Genomic DNA, 17,590 nt, shown 5'->3' on the forward strand with positions numbered 1-17,590 from the left:
GTAATGGCAGGACGAATTCTGCCATTGATGATTCTGCTTGTGAAATAACCACACCTCTGAGTGACACTGATGGAAGAAAAAAGAGCCGGTCCAGCTTTTGTTGACCAATAGGAGGGCTGAACAATTTTGTGGGTTGTCACAATAAATTGAAGATGGGACTGACGGACTTTAAACATAGTGTCCCGACTGTGGTCACCACAGATCCTATGGCACTTATTGCAAGAGTATGTCATGACATCAAACTGTATTCCTATCATGTAATACTGTGTATAAAAAATAAAAAAGTACCATTTACATGTTATTTAGCACACACTTATCTTGAGCGACTTACAGTAGTGAGTGTATACATTTCATATTGTATGCAGTACTGTATGAACAAGTTATATGTCACCAAATATCTGTGAAACCTAAATGTATACAAATTAACTTTTGTCCTCTGAAGAGGTTGGATGGGCTAATAAAAATAAAAGAGTATGTAATGGCTCATTTCCATACAGCATTTACCCTAGTGTTTCACCCAAAAGGCTCAGATTTTTCTGTTTCCAACTACGCGGGACCAGCATCTGTCTTACTTGGGGCCAAAGCCAAGCCACTTGTACTTTTCAGATTTACATAACAATAGCTAACTGAACTAACACCTTCTCACAAAGCAACTGTTTATGCAGAGGTTGTTGATTCTGCTTTTCTCAAGTCCCTACTGTGGGCCCTAGCTATGTAAACACAACTTCCCTAGTTTAACATAAGGTTGTACACACTAGTGAGGACTTGAGTTTCGCCTTACCCTGTAAAGAGCTTTGGGCATCTACTATAAATTTGACTCACATGGCACTTTTCTAACTGTTTTGCCATATTCCATGCCGTTGTACAGACGGAAACTGGTACAAGACACAAAAATAAGTGGACTGCAAGGCTACGTTAAGTTAAATAAATGACTATAGTAAGTGCCTAGGTTCAAAATAAAGTAACAGGATTGAAGTTGATCTTAAAATCAGCCAATTAAAAAAATTTAAATGTCTGAACATTGGTGAAATTGTACATTTTACTTGTGGCTAAAATAAATCTAATATCAAGATGTGTCAATTCGTTTGTCTACATGCCATTTAAAAAAACAAAAAAACAGATATTGGAATAAACCTATTTTGGGTTAAGACAAGTAAACTATGAGTAAGGGAAAACATGATAAGCTTGCAAGCTGACTTTGAATAAGACATCCGATTATCCCTTTGCATTTAGAATGGTCGGATTAATTATTGCTAATAAAACATTTAAAAAAATTGATGGAACACTAGATAAATTAAATGCATGTCTCACGTCTCTCCTGCAAGCCGGTCTGCATACACACACCCCCTCATCTGGTTGGTCATTGCCAGCGAATCGTAAGCCGGCATACGAGTCATATCACACACACTTATCCAAATTGGTCGAGTAGGCAGGCCTTATGACTTTGTGGCTAAAGTAACTAGTGACAACCAATTTTGTGTGGGCTCAATTTTTTTATTAAACATTGTTAAAACACTCTCCACTATTACAGCTGATATAAGGTATTTTTCTGAAATTACAATGCAAAAATATTACATATAGCTCCTTTTAAAACACTTTCTCAACCTGCTAACAATAAATAGTCCAAATAAGAATAATTTACAGGATTATGTTACAAAAGCACAGAGAATACTGGAATTGTTATAGATTAAAGTTACACAAAGAGAACGGACTCCATGTCCCAATTTAAAGACAACCGCTATATAAAACTCTTTAGACATAATCCACATTTGTAGCTTGAACATTTCTTTTAGTGTGTTAAAAAATAAAAATCTGACATTTAGTATTTGAACATTGCGTCAATGTGATTTCTCATAACAAAATCCTTAGCTGACATCTAGGCATTGGGTGTGTCCGAATTGGCAACCTATTGCCTACATAGCGTACTCCTTTTGACCTGGGCCCTATAGGCCTCTGGTCAAAAGCAGTGCACTATATAGGAAATAGGGTGCCATTTTGGACACGGTTTGTCCTGGATACACGCTTCATTTGTGGCATTTGCTGCAATGTAGTCAGGCATTACTACTCAACCGTAGTAATCCGATGCCAGACTGGAGTCGATGATGTGGCACACAAACATTGGTTGATACAATGCAACATCTCCAACAAGGTCATCCTGGAACGTGACCATATTTCTGTGTCTAAAACCCCACATAATGATTGGTTCTTTCGTCAGCTGAGGACCTCTAAAACGCACAGCTTGACTGACAACCAACCAGGCATCATAGGAGGGAGCGCCTGGTGTGGTGTTACACAAAGGCACACAAGGGGCTCAACGTTACTAAACGTTTTGCTACAGAAAACTGAAATTAGCTTTCAGGTCGATTCAAAGCATTGGTTGAGAAGAAAAAAACAGACTAACACAGATGTAGCTGGGTTAGTTGGAGGAGTTGGAGTAGATGTTCAAGTGGAGTGTCAAACTTTTTTGCATTGATATGGAGGGAGGGACACAGACACACTCAGTCAGACACGTATGTTTGGCCTGGGACACAAATTCACATCAGTTCCACTCATTTGTCTTATTCAGTTTAAACAGATTAAATGATTAAGTGATGTGTTAGTTTAATTTGTACGAGTGAACTGACAAGATGGAGAAGGACACGCTACCAGCAGTTCATCAGTAGTTACTTTCAAGTTAGTCTGACATTTACATTTTGCACGCAAATGTCTTCGGGTTGATATTTCTCAGAGGGAAGAAGAGGGAGACAAAAGGACAGAAATGGAGACCCAGTCTTTTGTTCATATATGGCATTGTGTTATACTTTACATGAGGTTGTGTTTTGTAAATGGGATTAATGTTAAGTGTTTAAAAAAAAATAATAATAATTAAAGGCCTGCTCGCTAGGCAGAACAGACAGAATGGTCCAAACAAACAAGCCAGCTGGAACCCGTTAGAACAAGTTGACGCTGGTCAGAACCCATAAGAACCAGTTGAAACCAGTCAGAACTATCTTAAACCATTCCAAACACATCAGAACCAGTTGAAACTGGTCCACAGGCCATCAAACCAGTTGAAACTAGTCCACGTTCCTTCAGAAGCAGTTGAAACCAGACCACAGACCTTCAGAACCAGAGGTAACCATTTCAGAACCAGTTGAAACCATCAGAACGAGTTTAAACCTGTTCCAGTTGGACTGTGCCAAGGTAGATCTGAGTGCTTCTTCTGTTCAGGCCATGACCATTGCACTTTCTTTCACAAACTATATTAGGGGAAGGAGTGTTTCTCCACCCCCTTTGTCCTTGCAATTTTGAAGGTGTGGGAGGGGCAACTGACAGACATTTCTTAAACCCGCCTTCAGTCTATTCAAACTCAAGGTGGCAGGAGGTGCGGCTCTGTGACAGCCAGCTCCTGTGCCAAATCGTTGAAGCGGGCGATGTAATCCACGCTGCTCTCACTCATCATGCAGGCCAGCTGGGTGTCAACCTGCAAGGACGAAGATAAACACATATTAGATTGTCACGGAATGACTGAAGAACATGCTTCCAGAGTATTGACAAGGGGGTGACTAACATTTGAATCTTGTTTTTGCCACATTTGCCCCAAAATAATGAATTTGATGTTGCTTAAAAAAAAAAACATGACATTATAATGGATTCAAACTATAAATTAGCTGCCCAGTGACACAAGCCTACCAGAGGAGCTAAATTACTTCTATGCATGCTTCCAGGCAAGCAACACTGAAGCATGCATGAGAGCACCAGCTGTTCCATCACGCTCGCCGTAGCCGATGTGAGCAAGACCTTTAAACAGGTCAAAATTCACAAGATCGCAGGCCAGAGGGCTTACCAGGCTGTGTACTCCGAGCATGCGCTGACCAACTGGCAAGTGGCAACGACATTTTCAACCTGTCCCTGGCTGAGTCTAATCAATGTGCCCTAGAACTAGAGGTCGACCGATTATGATTTTTCAACGCCGATAACGATTATTGGAGGACAAAAAAAGCCGATACCGATTAAAATCGGGCGATTAAAAAAATATATCATCCACACACACACATTTTTGTAATAATGACAATTGCAACAATACTGAATGAACAATGAAAACTTTTATTTTAACTTAATATAATACAAATAAAATCAATTGTCTCAAATAACATGAGAACATATGTTAAAAACGAACCACCAGCTTTCATGGGTCTTCAATATTTCCCAGTTAAGTTTTAGGTTGTAGTGCAGAAAGCAGAGCTTGTCTGCATGATCCCCTGTCAGTCTGCTCCTCCACGAAACACAGAACTTATTTGAAGTAGATCAAGACATTCTCTATGGAAGACATGAACCGTAAAATAACGAAGGAACCCCTTTCAAGTTCAGCCGCAAGTTATTACAGGAATTATAACGCGTTGACTATTTCTCTCTAAACCATATACCTTTGACTAATCCGTAAACTATCACCTCGAAAACAAAACGTTTATTCCGTTCCGTATTTTATCTAACGGGTGGCATCCATGAGTCTAAATATTCCGGTTACATTGCACAACCTTCAATGTTATGTCATAATTACGTAAAATTCTGGCAAATTAGTTCGCAAAGAGCCAGGCGGCCCAAACTGTTGCATATACCCTGACTCTGCGTGCAATGAACGCAAGAGAAATGACAAAATTTCACCTGGTTAATATTGCCTGCTAACCTGGATTTCTTTTAGCTAAATATGCAGGTTTAAAAATATATACTTGTGTATTGATTTTAAGAAAGGCATTGATGTTTATGGTTAACTACACATTGGAGCAATGACAGTCATTGATTGAATGTTTTTTTATAAGATAAGTTTAATGCTAGCTAGCAACTTACCTTAGCTTACTGCATTCGTGTAACAGGCAGGCTCCTCATGGAGTGCAATGTAATCAGGTGTTAGAGTGTTGCAAGATTGGATCCCCCGAGCTGACTAGGTTAAAAATCTGTCGTTCTGCAGAACGTTCCTAGGCCGTCATTGAAAATAAGAATGTGTTCCTAACTGACTTGCCTAGTTAAATAAAGATTAAATAAAGGTGTATAAAAAAATAAAATAAAAATAAGCGACCAAAAATACCGATTTCCGATTGTTATGAAAACTTGAAATCGGCCCTAATTAAAATCGGCCATTCCGATTAATCGGTCGACCTCTACCTAGAACACCAAGGTAACCTGCCAAAATGACTACCGACCCATAGCACTCACGTCGGTAGCCATGAAGCGCTTTGAAAGGCTGACCATGGCTCACAACACCATCAGCCCAGAAACCCTAGACCCACTCCAATTTGCATACCGCCCCAAAAGATCCACAGATGACAATCTCTATTGCACTCCACACTGTACTTTCCCACCTAGACAAAAGGAACACCCATTTGAGAATTCTGTTCATTGACTACAGCTCAGCGTTCAACACCATAGTGCCCTCAAAGCTCATTAATAAGCTAAGGACCCTGGGACGAAACACCTCCCTCTGCATTTGGATCCTGCACTTCCTGACGGGCCACCCCTAGGTGGTAACGGTAGGCAACAACACATCTGCAACGCTGATCCTCAACACATGGGCCCCTCAGGGTTAGTCCCATCCTGTACTCCCTGTTCACACATGACTGTGTGACCAAGTACGACTCCAACACCATCATTAAGTTTGCCAACGACACAACAGTGGTAGGCCTGATTACCGACAACGATGAAACAGCCTATAGGGAGGTCAGAGACCTGGAAGTGTGTTGACAGGACAAAAATCTCTCCCTCAACATGACCAAGACAAAGGAGATGATGGCCTAAAGGAAAAGGAGTGCCAAGCACACCCCCATTCTCATCAATGGGGCTGCAGTGGAGCAGGTTGAGAGCTTCAAGTTCCTTGGTGTCCACATTACCAAACTATCATGGTCCAAACACACCAAGACAACAACTATTCACCCACATGTGACTGAAAATATTTGGCATGAGTCCTCAGATCCTCAAAAAGTTATTCAGCTGCACCAGAGAGCATAATGACTGGTAGTAACCCAAAATGTATTAAATCAAAATCTATTTTAAATTTGAGATTCTTCAAAGTAGCCACCCTTTGCCTTAATGACAGCTTAGCACTCTTGGCATTCTCTCAACCAGCTTCATGAGGTAGTCACCTGGAATGCATTTCAATTAACAAGTGTGCCCTGTTAAAAGTTTAATTTCGGGAATATCTTTCCTTCTTAACCTGTTGAGGACAGAGGGCGCTGTTTTCACTTTGGGGGAAAATCGGGCCCAATTTAAACGGCCTCGTACTCAATTGCTTGCTCGTACAATATGCATATTATTATTACTATTGGATAGAAAACACTCTCTAGTTTCTAAAACCGTTTGAATTATATCTGTGAGTAAAACAGAACTCCTTTTGCAGCAAGTGGAAGATCTGAAATCGATGCACTGTTCTAGGGGCTGCCTATTAAAGTCCTTGATATTTATTAGTTTAGATGCACTTCATACGTCTTCCACTAGATGTCAACAAGCAGTGAGAGAAGAAATTGAGTGTGTAACTTGATCTGGGCTCGAATTATAGCTCTTGGCATGACGTGTCACCAGTTTCCTGTTTTCTGGAGAGCGCGAGCAGGGACCTGGATTTGCCTTCTGATAAGCTGTCGTTATGGACGACTAATATCTCCGGCTTTGATTTTATTTGATACATGTGACAATATCATCGTAAAGTATGTTTTTTCAATATAGTTTAATCAGATTATTGAAATTTTTTCGGGAGTTTTGCCGTGTTCCGTTCTCTGAGTTTGTTGACGATGGAGAGATTCGCGCCACTTGGCAAGTGTGCTTGCTAAATCGAGAGGGAAAAAGGCCGTTCTAAATCCAAACAACGATTGTTCCCGACAAAGGACCCCTTGTACAACATTCTGATGAAAGATCAGCAAAAGTAGGACCCATTTTATGATGCTATTTCATATATCTGTCGAACATGTTGTGCTAGTCGTTTGCGCCCAGCTTTTGGGTACTCTCTCGCTATACCTAAGCTGGATGTCGTAATGAAGTTATTTTTAGAATTCTAACACGGCGATTGCATTAAGAACTAGTGTATCTATCATTTCCTATACAACATGTATTTTTTAGTTATGTTTATGAGTAGTTATTTGGTCAGAATATGTGTGTCAGAAAAAGTGTCAGAAAAATATCCGGACGTTGTGGGAAAAAGATGCTACGTTAGCACAATGTATAACCACTGATTTCAGCTCTAAATATGCACATTTTCGAACAAAACATAAGTATATGTATAACCTGATGTTATAGGACTGTCATCTGATGAAGTTTATCAAGGTTAGTCAAAAATTATATATCTTGCTGGTTTATTCGCTATCGCTAACGTGCCTATTACTATCGCTAACGTGCCTTGATGAATGAATGCGGTAGTGTGGTAGGCTATTGTAGTAAGCTAATATAATGCTATATTGTGTTTTCGCTGTAAAACACTTAAAAAATCGGAAATATTGGCTGGATTCACAAGATGTTTGTCTTTAATTTGCTGTACACCATCGATTTTTCAGAAATGTTTTATGATGAGTATTTAGGTATTTGAAGTTGGTGTCTAATTATTCTGGCTGCTTTCGGTGCAATTTCTGATTGTAGCTGCAATGTAAACTATGATTTAAACCTGAAATATGCACATTTTTCGAACAAAACATAGATTTATTGAATAACATGTTATAAGACTGTCATCTGATGAAGTTGTTTGTTGGTTAGTTTGGTTGGTTCTTGGTTAGTTAGGTTGGCTTTGTGCATGCTACCTGTGCTGTGAAAAATGTCTGTCCTTTTTTGTATTTGGTGGTGAGCTAACATAAATATACGTGGTGTTTTTGCTGTAAAACATTTTAAAAATCGGACATGTTGACTGGGTTCACAAGATGTGTATCTTTCATTTGCTGTATTGGACTTGTTAATGTGTGAAAGTTAAATATTTCTAAAAAATATCTTTTGAATTTCGCGCTCTGCCTTTTCAGTGGAATGTGGGAGGAGTTCCGCTGGCGGAACGCCAGAGCCAGACAGGTTAATGCGTTTGAGCCAATCAGTTGTGCTGTGACATGGTACAGGTGGCATACAGAAGATAGCCCTATTTGGTAAAAGACCAAGTTCATATTATGGCAAGAACAGCTAAAACAAGCAAAGAGAAACGACAGTCCATCATTACATTAAGACATGAAGGTCAGGCAATCCGGAAAATGTCAAGAACTTTGGAAGTTTCTTCAAGTGCAGATGCAAAAACTATCAAGCGCTATGATGAAACTGGCTCTCATGAGGACCTCCACAAGAAAGGAAGAACCAGAGTTCTCTGCAGCAGAGGATAAATTAAGAGTTACCAGCCTCAGAAATTGCAGCCCAAATAAATGCATCAGAGTTCAACAGATATCTCAACATCAACTGTTCAGAGGAGACTGTGTGAATCAGGCCTTCATGGCCAAATTGCTGCAAAGAAACCACTACTGAAGGACAACAATAAGACGGGCACATCGCACACCGCTCCCGAGCATACTACTCGCCAATGTCCAGTCTCTTGACAACAAGGTTGATGAAATCAGAGCAAGGGTAGCATTCCAGAGAGACATAAGAGACTGTAATGTTCTTTGCTTCACGGAAACATGGCTCACTCGAGACACGCTATCGGAGTCGGTACAGCCACCTGGTTTCTTCACGCATCTCGCCGACAAACAGGCATCTTTCTGGTAAGAAGAGGGGCGATGGGGTATGCCTTATGATTAACGAGACGTGGTGTGATCATAACAACATACAGGAACTCAAGTCCTTCTGTTCACCCGACTAAGAATTCCTCACAATCAAATGTCGACCGCATTATCTACCAAGATAATTATCTTAGATTATAATCACAGCCGCATATATTCCCCCCCAAGCAGACACATCGTTGGCCCTTAAACTTTATTTGACTCTTTGTAAACTGGAAACCATATATCCTGAGGCTGCATTCATTGTAGCTGGGGATTTTAACAAGGCTAATCTGAAAACAAGACTCCCTAAATTCTATCAGCATATCGATTGTGCTACCAGGGCTGGTAAAACCCTAGATCATTGTTAGTCTAACTTCCACGACGCATATAAGGCCCTCCCCCGCCCTCCTTTCAGAAAAGCTGACCACGACTCCATTTTGTTTCTCCCTGCCTATAGACAGAGACTAAAACTGGAAGCTCTCGCGCTCAGGTCTGTTCAACGCTGGTCCGACCAATCTGATTCCACGCTTCAAGATTGCTTCGATCAAGTGAATTGAGATATGTTTCGCATTGCGTCAAACAACAACATTGACGAATACGCTGATTCGGTGAGCGAGTTTATTAGCAATTGCATCAGCGATGTTGTATCCACAGCAACTATTAAAACATTCCCAAACCAGAAACCATGGATTGATGGCAGCATTCGCGCGAAACTGAAAGCGCGAACCACTGCTTTTAACCAGGGCAAGGTGACCGAAAACATGACCGAATACAAACAGTGTAGCTATTCCCTCCGCAAGGCAATCAAACAAGCTAAGCGTCAGTATAGAGACAAAGTAGAGTTGCAATTCAACGGCTCAGACACAAGAGGTATGTGGCAGGGTCTATAGTCATTCACGGATTACAAAAAGAAAACCAGCCCCGTCGCGGACCAGGATGTCTTGCTCCCAGACAGACTAAACAACTTCTTTGCTCGCTTTGAGGACAATACAGTGCCACTGACACGGCCCGCTACCAAAACCTGCGGACTCTCCTTCACTGTAAACGACGCGAGTAAAACATTTAAACGCGTTGACCCTCGCAAGGCTGCAGGCCCAGACGAGGGTCAACGCGTTTAAATGTCAAGGACCATATCACCTCCACCCTACCGGACACCCTAGACCCACTCCAATTTGCTTACCGACCCAATAGGTCCACAGACGACGCAATCGCACTGCACACTGCCCTAACCCATCTGGACAAGAGGAATACCTATGTGAGAATGCTGTTCATTGACTACAGCTCAGCATTTAACACCATAGTACCCTCCAAACTCGTCATCAAGCTCGAGACCCTGGGTCTAAGTCCTAAGGCGGGACTTCGGTTTAATAAAACAACTTGAGACCTTTTGTTTGATGCAGAACTTACTCAGAAACATGTGCTATGTTCCTGTTTGTCAACTTCTGTCTAATTGCATTAATAAAGGTTTTTGAATGATTTAATTAAAGATATTGTCATAATGCTAATTTCACCAATGATTGACAAAGGACGTAAGGAACGAACCCTAACATTTGGCGAACTTGCCAGGAGTGAGTGTCACCCGGTTGGCGGAGATGCCACACCACGTTGCCAGAGCTCAAAATTAAATAAGGTAAGCAGACACCCGTTTAATCTAAGTCTGTAATTAAATGGCATTTACTGGTGTGGTTTCCCTCTAACAAGTAAGTGGCACCTCACTCTAACTTATAGACATACACTTTGAATATGACAGTCGGATTTAGTTTGGAGAAAGTACGTAACAGGCTATTGGTGAAATGCATGATGTCCATATAGGATGAATGAAATGAAAACTTGATGATTTTATTTGTTTACTAGTTTTTTATTATGCAGAGGTGGTTTGACGAGGCTATCTGAGGCATGCTCTATCTACGGATAGGTGGCCGGTATTATTCAAGTGTTGTTTTGCAGAGGTGGTTTGACGAGTCTATCTGAGGCTTGCCCTATCTACGGAGGGGTGGCCGGTTGAGTTAAATACTAGTTCGTTTTGCAGAGGTGATTCAGCGGTATTCACCTAATTTTATTTGTTAAAAAGGTAGTTACCAAAATACTAGTTCTTTTTATTTTGTAGAGGTACCCAGCGAATGAGTTGTTGGTTATGAATGGTGCGTTGTATGTTTCATTGTTTGTTTGGTTGTGGATTATGGCAGGAGTTATTGTGTAATTGCCCAATAGTGGAATACAAAGTTAGGAATAGGACAGAAGTTATTCTAATAAAAGGTTGAACGTATTTGTTAGTGACAATTTTCTACCATAGAACAGTATTTGAAAAGTACAACCCTTTAGTATATCAGTAAGAGAATTATACAGGCGTTCTGTAGGATAAATAAATAAATAAATATTAATAATTAATTGTGATCTTATCACCACCAGGGGGCACTGGTGTATAATATAATTATTAAATAAAATAAAATTTTATTTGTCACATACACATGGTTAGCAGATGTTAATGCAAGTGTAGCGAAATGTTTGTGCTTCTAGTTCCGACAATGCAGTAATAACCAACGAGTAATCTAACCTAACAATTCCACAACTACTGCCTTATACACACAAGTGTAAAGGGATAAAGATGTACATAAAGATATATGAATGAGTGATGGTACAGAACGGCATAGGCAAGATGCAGTAGATGGTATAAAGTACAGTATATACATATGAGATGAGTAATGTAGGGTATATAAACATAGTGTCATAGTTTAAAGTGGCTAACTTCTTGGCGCTAGGGGTCAGATTTTTTTAATTTTTACTTTCCCAAGGTAAACGGACATTTTCTCTGGCCCAGATCGTAGAATATGCATATAATTTACAGATTAGAATAGAAAACACTCCAAAGTTTCCAAAACTGTCAAAATATTGTCTGTGAGTATAACAAAACATATTCTGCAGACGAAAACCTGAGAAAATATAACCCGGAAGTGATATTTAAAAAAATTAAATGTTTCCTTGACCGTCTTTCTTCCATTTAAAAAGGGGTATCAACCAGATTCCTTTTCCAATGGCTTCCTCAGGCTGTGACCAGGCTTTAGACATAGTTTCAGGCTTTTATTTAGAAAAATGAGCGAGATGTTTCATAAGTAGTCAGGTGTCCTCTGAATGTTTCCTGCGTGCGAGAGAGGGGCTCCCCATTTTCCTTTCGTCTGTGAATGAATAGGTTATGGTCCGGTTGTAATATTATCGATTATGTTTGTTAACCTGTTGAGGACAGAGGGCGCTGTTTTCACTTTGGGGGAAAATCGTGCCCAATTTAAACGGCCTCGTACTCAATTCTTGCTCGTACAATATGCATATTATTATTACTATTGGATAGAAAACACTCTCTAGTTTCTAAAACCGTTTGAATTATATCTGTGAATAAAACAGAACTCCTTTTGCAGCAAACTTCCTGACAGGAAGTGGAAGATCTGAAATCGATGCACTGTTCTACGGGCTGCCTATTAACCTGTCTGGCTCTGGCGTTCCGCCAGCGGAACTCCTCCCACATTCCACTGAAAAGGCAGAGCGCGAAATTCAAAAGATATTTTTTAGAAATATTTAACTTTCACACATTAACAAGTCCAATACAGCAAATGAAAGATACACATCTTGTGAATCCAGTCAACATGTCCGATTTTTTAAATGTTTTACAGCGAAAACACCACATATATTTATGTTAGCTCACCACCAAATATAAAAAAGGACAGACATTTTTCACAGCACAGGTAGCATGCACAAAGCCAACCTAACTAACCAAGAACCAACCAAACTAACCAACAAACAACTTCATCAGATGACAGTCTTATAACATGTTATTCAATAAATCTATGTTTTGTTCGAAAAATGTGCATATTTCAGGTTTAAATCATAGTTTACATTGCAGCTACAATCAGAAATTGCACCGAAAGCAGCCAGAATAATTAGACACCAACTTCAAATACCTAAATACTCATCATAAAACATTTCTGAAAAATCGATGGTGTACAGCAAATTAAAGACAAACATCTTGTGAATCCAGCCAATATTTCCGATTTTTTAAGTGTTTTACAGCGAAAACACAATATAGCATTATATTAGCTTACTACAATAGCCTACCACACTACCGCATTCATTCATCAAGGCACGTTAGCGATAGTAATAGGCACGTTAGCGATAGCGAATAAACCAGCAAGATATATAATTTTTGACTAACCTTGATAAACTTCATCAGATGACAGTCCTATAACATCAGGTTATACATACACTTATGTTTTGTTCGAAAATGTGCATATTTAGAGCTGAAATCAGTGGTTATACATTGTGCTAACGTAGCATCTTTTTCCCACAACGTCCGGATATTTTTCTGACACTTTTTCTGACACACATATTCTGACCAAATAACTATTCATAAACATAACTAAAAAATACATGTTGTATAGGAAATGATAGATACACTAGTTCTTAATGCAATCGCCGTGTTAGAATTCTAAAAATAACTTCATTACGACATCCAGCTTAGGTATAGCGAGAGAGTACCCAAAAGCTGGGCGCAAACGACTAGCACAACATGTTCGACAGATATATGAAATAGCATCATAAAATGGGTCCTACTTTTGCTGATCTTTCATCAGAATGTTGTACAAGGGGTCCTTTGTCGGGAACAATCGTTGTTTGGATTTAGAACGGCCTTTTTCCCTCTCGATTTAGCAAGCACACTTGCCAAGTGGCGCGAATCTCTCCATCGTCAACAAACTCAGAGAACGGAACACGGCAAAACTCCCGAAAAAATTTCAATAATCTGATTAAACTATATTGAAAAAACATACTTTACGATGATATTGTCACATGTATCAAATAAAATCAAAGCCGGAGATATTAGTCGTCCATAACGACAGCTTATCAGAAGGCAAATCCAGGTCCCTGCTCGCGCTCTCCAGAAAACAGGAAACTGGTGACACGTCATGCCAAGAGCTATAATTCGAGCCCAGATCAAGTTACACACTCAATTTCTTCTCTCACTGCTTGTCGACATCTAGTGGAAGACGTATGAAGTGCATCTAAACTAATAAATATCAAGGACCTCCAGGTTGTGTAAGGGCTATTTGACCAATAAGGAGAGTGCTGGAGTGTTGCATTAGATGACCTGGCCTCCACAAGACTGACCTCAACCCAATTGAGATGGTTTGGGATGAGTTCGACCGCAGAGTGAAGGAAAAGCAGCCAACAAGTGCTCAGCATATATGGGAACTCCTTCAAGAGTGTTGGAAAAGCATTCCAGGGTGAAGCTGGTTGAGAGAATGCCAAGAGTGTGCAAAGCTGTCAAGGCAAAGGGTGGCTACTTTGAAGACAATATACACTTTTTTGGTTACGAAATGATTCCATTTGTTTTATTTCATAGTTTTGATGTCACTATTATTCTACAATGTAGAAAATAGTAAAAATAAAGAAAAACCCTGGAATGAGTAGGTGTCCAAACTTTTGACTGGTACTGAACATATTACCTCGACTAATCGGTACCCCCTGTATATAGCCTAATGTTTTATTGTTGCCCTTTTATTTTTTTAACTTTAGTTTATTTAGTAAGTATTTTTCTTAACTGCATTGTTGGTTAAGGGCTTGTAAGTAAGCATTTCACAGTAAAGTCTACACCTGTTGTATTCGGCGCATGTGACAAATAAAATTTGATTTAAACTAAGGAAACAAAAGGCGAAAATTGTGCAAGGGAGGGGTGTAGCAATATGCTTCCTACTGGGGTGGTCTTACCTCTGCTACGTCTGGCAGGCCGCGGGACTGAAAGGAATCATGGGAGTTGCAGTCCAGAAACCTGGGTCCGAGGAGGGCTGTTCCACTGGAGGGGGTCAGGGAGCTTCGTCTACCCTTATCAGGGGACACCAGGCTCGCTGTGTGTGTGTGTGTGTGTGTGTGTGGGGGGGGGGGGGGGGGTTTAAAGTTGTTTGAAATTGAGATGACACAATAAAATAAAAAATAAATCTCAGTTGAGCTTATGCTTCTGGGCTCAGAGTAATCATGCTTCAACTGGCTTCATCAGGTTCAGTTCAATTGAAAATCATTGCCAGAGACTGATGATAGTGGCTGCGTGTGCGTTTATACTGTGTGTGTGTGTGTGTGTGTGTGTGTGTGTGTGTGTGTGTGTGTGTGTGTCTTACATAGCAGGCAGCCAAATGAAGAGTCAGTAGAGTCGTTGGGGTACCACTGGGGGTCATGGCTGGGGGAAGGGATCCAGCCTCTGGAGGGGCTGACTGAGGTACAGGGTAGGAGCTTAGAGCACTCACTACCATTCAGCTTGGCAGGAGAGAGGGATGCCTCATCACCTGAGAGAGAGCAAAAGAGACAGCACATGAGAGAGATGTAAACAGATACAGGCTACACTACAAAAACAGTACAAAATCCTATTTTTAGAAGCACACGCACCTAATAACGCCCCCTTCACTTACCGTAGTGTGCCGAGTTGATGGCCAGCTCAATGATTGAGTCACTGATGTGCGTTTGTGGCCCTCCAGGAGCCATGGCTTCCTCCAGGGGTCCCGGGAGAGAGATGTCCAGCAGAGAGGCCACGCTGGGCGGGGAGAGGAGAGAGTCACCTGCCACTCCTGGAGACAGAGGGGTGAGGCCGTTCTGCAGCGAAACCTGGTGGAGGGTTAGTGAAAAAATGATACAGGGTTAGAATTAATGTATAGAATATATTAAAATCTGTGCTCTTATTGGATAAGTTCCTGTGGCACCTCCCTCTTTCAAAACAGCTTGAACACGACCCAGGTTGATCTCTCTCCATCATCGTTTCTCTTTCCCTTCATAATAGTGATGGTCCTCCCTTCATAGTGTTCAACTCACCTCAGAGGAGGCCTGCTGAAGGAGCTGTGTCTGGGGAGGACCATGACTAGCATGCGCCACTCCAGGGTGAGAGGTCGAGAGGGGCCTTCCGTCTGGACTGGGGGCCTCCAACTCCCGACAGGGGCTGCCTGGGATGATGCCTGCTGACTTGGCTGCCAGGTCAATGGCACCTGGATGGAAAAATATAGACTCATCACACATTGAATTGTCAAGAGTCTGATTACAGATGAATTGCACCATCATGTTTTAGCTTGCGCCAATTTCCAGCATCAGTGGGCCTGGCCTAGGTGGGCTTTAAAATAAGAAAATTGTTTAAAAATGTTAAAGAAGAGAAAAACATGACCAAGTCCTAAAACGAACACCCGCCACCTGCCAACTGAGTAGATTTTGGCATTGGTGGGTAAGAGGTCTACTTCACCAGCCACGTTGGTGGGTGGACAGGGCTCCACAGTGCAAGTATTTCACTTGCATTAGTGAATACAAATAACCAAGTATGATCACATTTATAGCAATATACACTACATGACCAAAGGTATGTGGACATCTGTTCGTCAAACATATCATTCCAAAATCATGGGCATAAATATGGAGTTGGTCCCCCCTTTGCTGCTATAATAGCCTCCACTCTTCTGGGAAGGCTTTTCACTAGATGTTGGAACATTGCTGGGGGGACTTGCTTCCATTCAGCCACAAGAGCAATAGCGAGGTTGGGAACTGATGTTGGAGGATTAGATTAGGCCTGGCTCGCAGTCTGCGTTTCAATTCATCCCAAAAGTGTTCGATGGAGGTCAGGGCTCTGTGCAGGCCAGTCAAGTTCTTCCACACCGATCTCGACAAACTATTTCTCTATGGACCTCGCTTTGTGCACGGGGCATTGTCATGCTGAAACAGGAAAGGGCCTTCCCCAAACTGTTGCTACAAAGTTGGAAGCACAGAATTGTCTAGAATGTCATTTTATTATGTAGCGTTAATATTTCCCTTCACTGGAACTAAAGGAGCCTAGCCAGAACCATGAAAAACAGCCCCAGACCCTTATGCAGGTAGTGTTCTCCTGGCATCCGCCAAAACCATAAGTGTGATTCATCACTCCAGAGAACACGTCTCCACTGCTCCAGAGTTCAATGGCGGCAAGCTTTAAGCCACTCCAGCCGACGCTTGGCATTGCACATGGGGATCTTAGGCTCATTTTATGAAGCTCCCGACAAACAGTTCTTGTGCGGATGTTGCTTCCAGAGGCAGTTTGGAATTCGGTGCTGAGTGTTGCAGCCGAGGACAACACTCGGCAGTCCCGAGCACTACGAGCTTCAGCACCCGGCAGTCCCGTTCTGTATGCTTGTGTGGCCTACCACTTTGCGGCTGAGCCGCTGTTGCCATTAGACATTCCCACTTCACAGTAACAGCACTTACAGTTGACCGGGGCAGCTCTAGCAGGGCAGAAATTTGACGAACTGTCTAGTTGGAAAAGTTGGCATCCTATGATGGTGCCACGTTGAAAGTCACTGAGCTCTTCAGTAAGGCCATTCTACTGCCAATGTTTGTCTATGGAGATTGCATGGCTGTGTGCTTGATTTTATACACCTGTCAGCAACGTGTGTGGCTGAAATAGCCAAATACACCAATTTTAAGTGTTATCCACATACTTTTGTATATATAGTGTAAATGCTGCAGTAGCTGTTTTCAAAAGTATTTCTGCCATTTTGTTTCTTAGCTGGTAAATTAATCGCACAAAGTCAAAGAACCACAAATCCTGAAATGCGCAGCATCACTGTGCTGCGCACAGGCATAAAGGTTTTTCTTAAGTCTACCAAGTGAGACTTTGTCTTTGTGTTTCTTGGCTATTTACATTGTTTCGTTCACAAGCTAAGTTGTTTTTCAATGTTTGAGTTTTAACTGGTATGGAAGAGAAGACGACGTGGTAGAGAGCTGCGGGTACCGACAGATCATTGCGCCGCAGTTTACATTTTTCAAGGTCCCTTTAAAAAAAAAAAATGATTAATGAAAATTCACCACAAAGCTGTTTTCAGGGAGCAGGCAGTCAGAAGACTTTGGGATCTGGAAACAGT

General features: G+C 41.3%; 1 protein-coding gene across 2 annotated transcripts in view; it reads right to left on the reverse strand.

Annotated features, from left to right (window-relative positions):
* Positions 1 to 1,479: 1,479 nt before the first annotated feature.
* LOC120052744 (protein cramped-like) overlaps positions 1,480 to 17,590 on the reverse strand; it is a 56,863-nt gene continuing 40,752 nt past the window's right edge. For both annotated transcript variants that reach the window (XM_038999834.1, XM_038999835.1), the window contains exons 16-20: positions 15,528 to 15,697; positions 15,131 to 15,323; positions 14,843 to 15,007; positions 14,439 to 14,575; positions 1,480 to 3,463 (exon numbers count right to left, since the gene is read on the reverse strand). In XM_038999834.1, coding sequence (XP_038855762.1) covers positions 3,350 to 3,463; positions 14,439 to 14,575; positions 14,843 to 15,007; positions 15,131 to 15,323; positions 15,528 to 15,697 — 779 coding nt within the window. In that variant the 3' untranslated portion in view covers positions 1,480 to 3,349. The remainder of the gene's footprint in view (positions 3,464 to 14,438; positions 14,576 to 14,842; positions 15,008 to 15,130; positions 15,324 to 15,527; positions 15,698 to 17,590) is intronic.

The sequence above is a fragment of the Salvelinus namaycush genome, chromosome 8, assembly GCF_016432855.1.
Source record: "Salvelinus namaycush isolate Seneca chromosome 8, SaNama_1.0, whole genome shotgun sequence".
Lineage (NCBI taxonomy): Eukaryota > Metazoa > Chordata > Actinopteri > Salmoniformes > Salmonidae > Salvelinus > Salvelinus namaycush.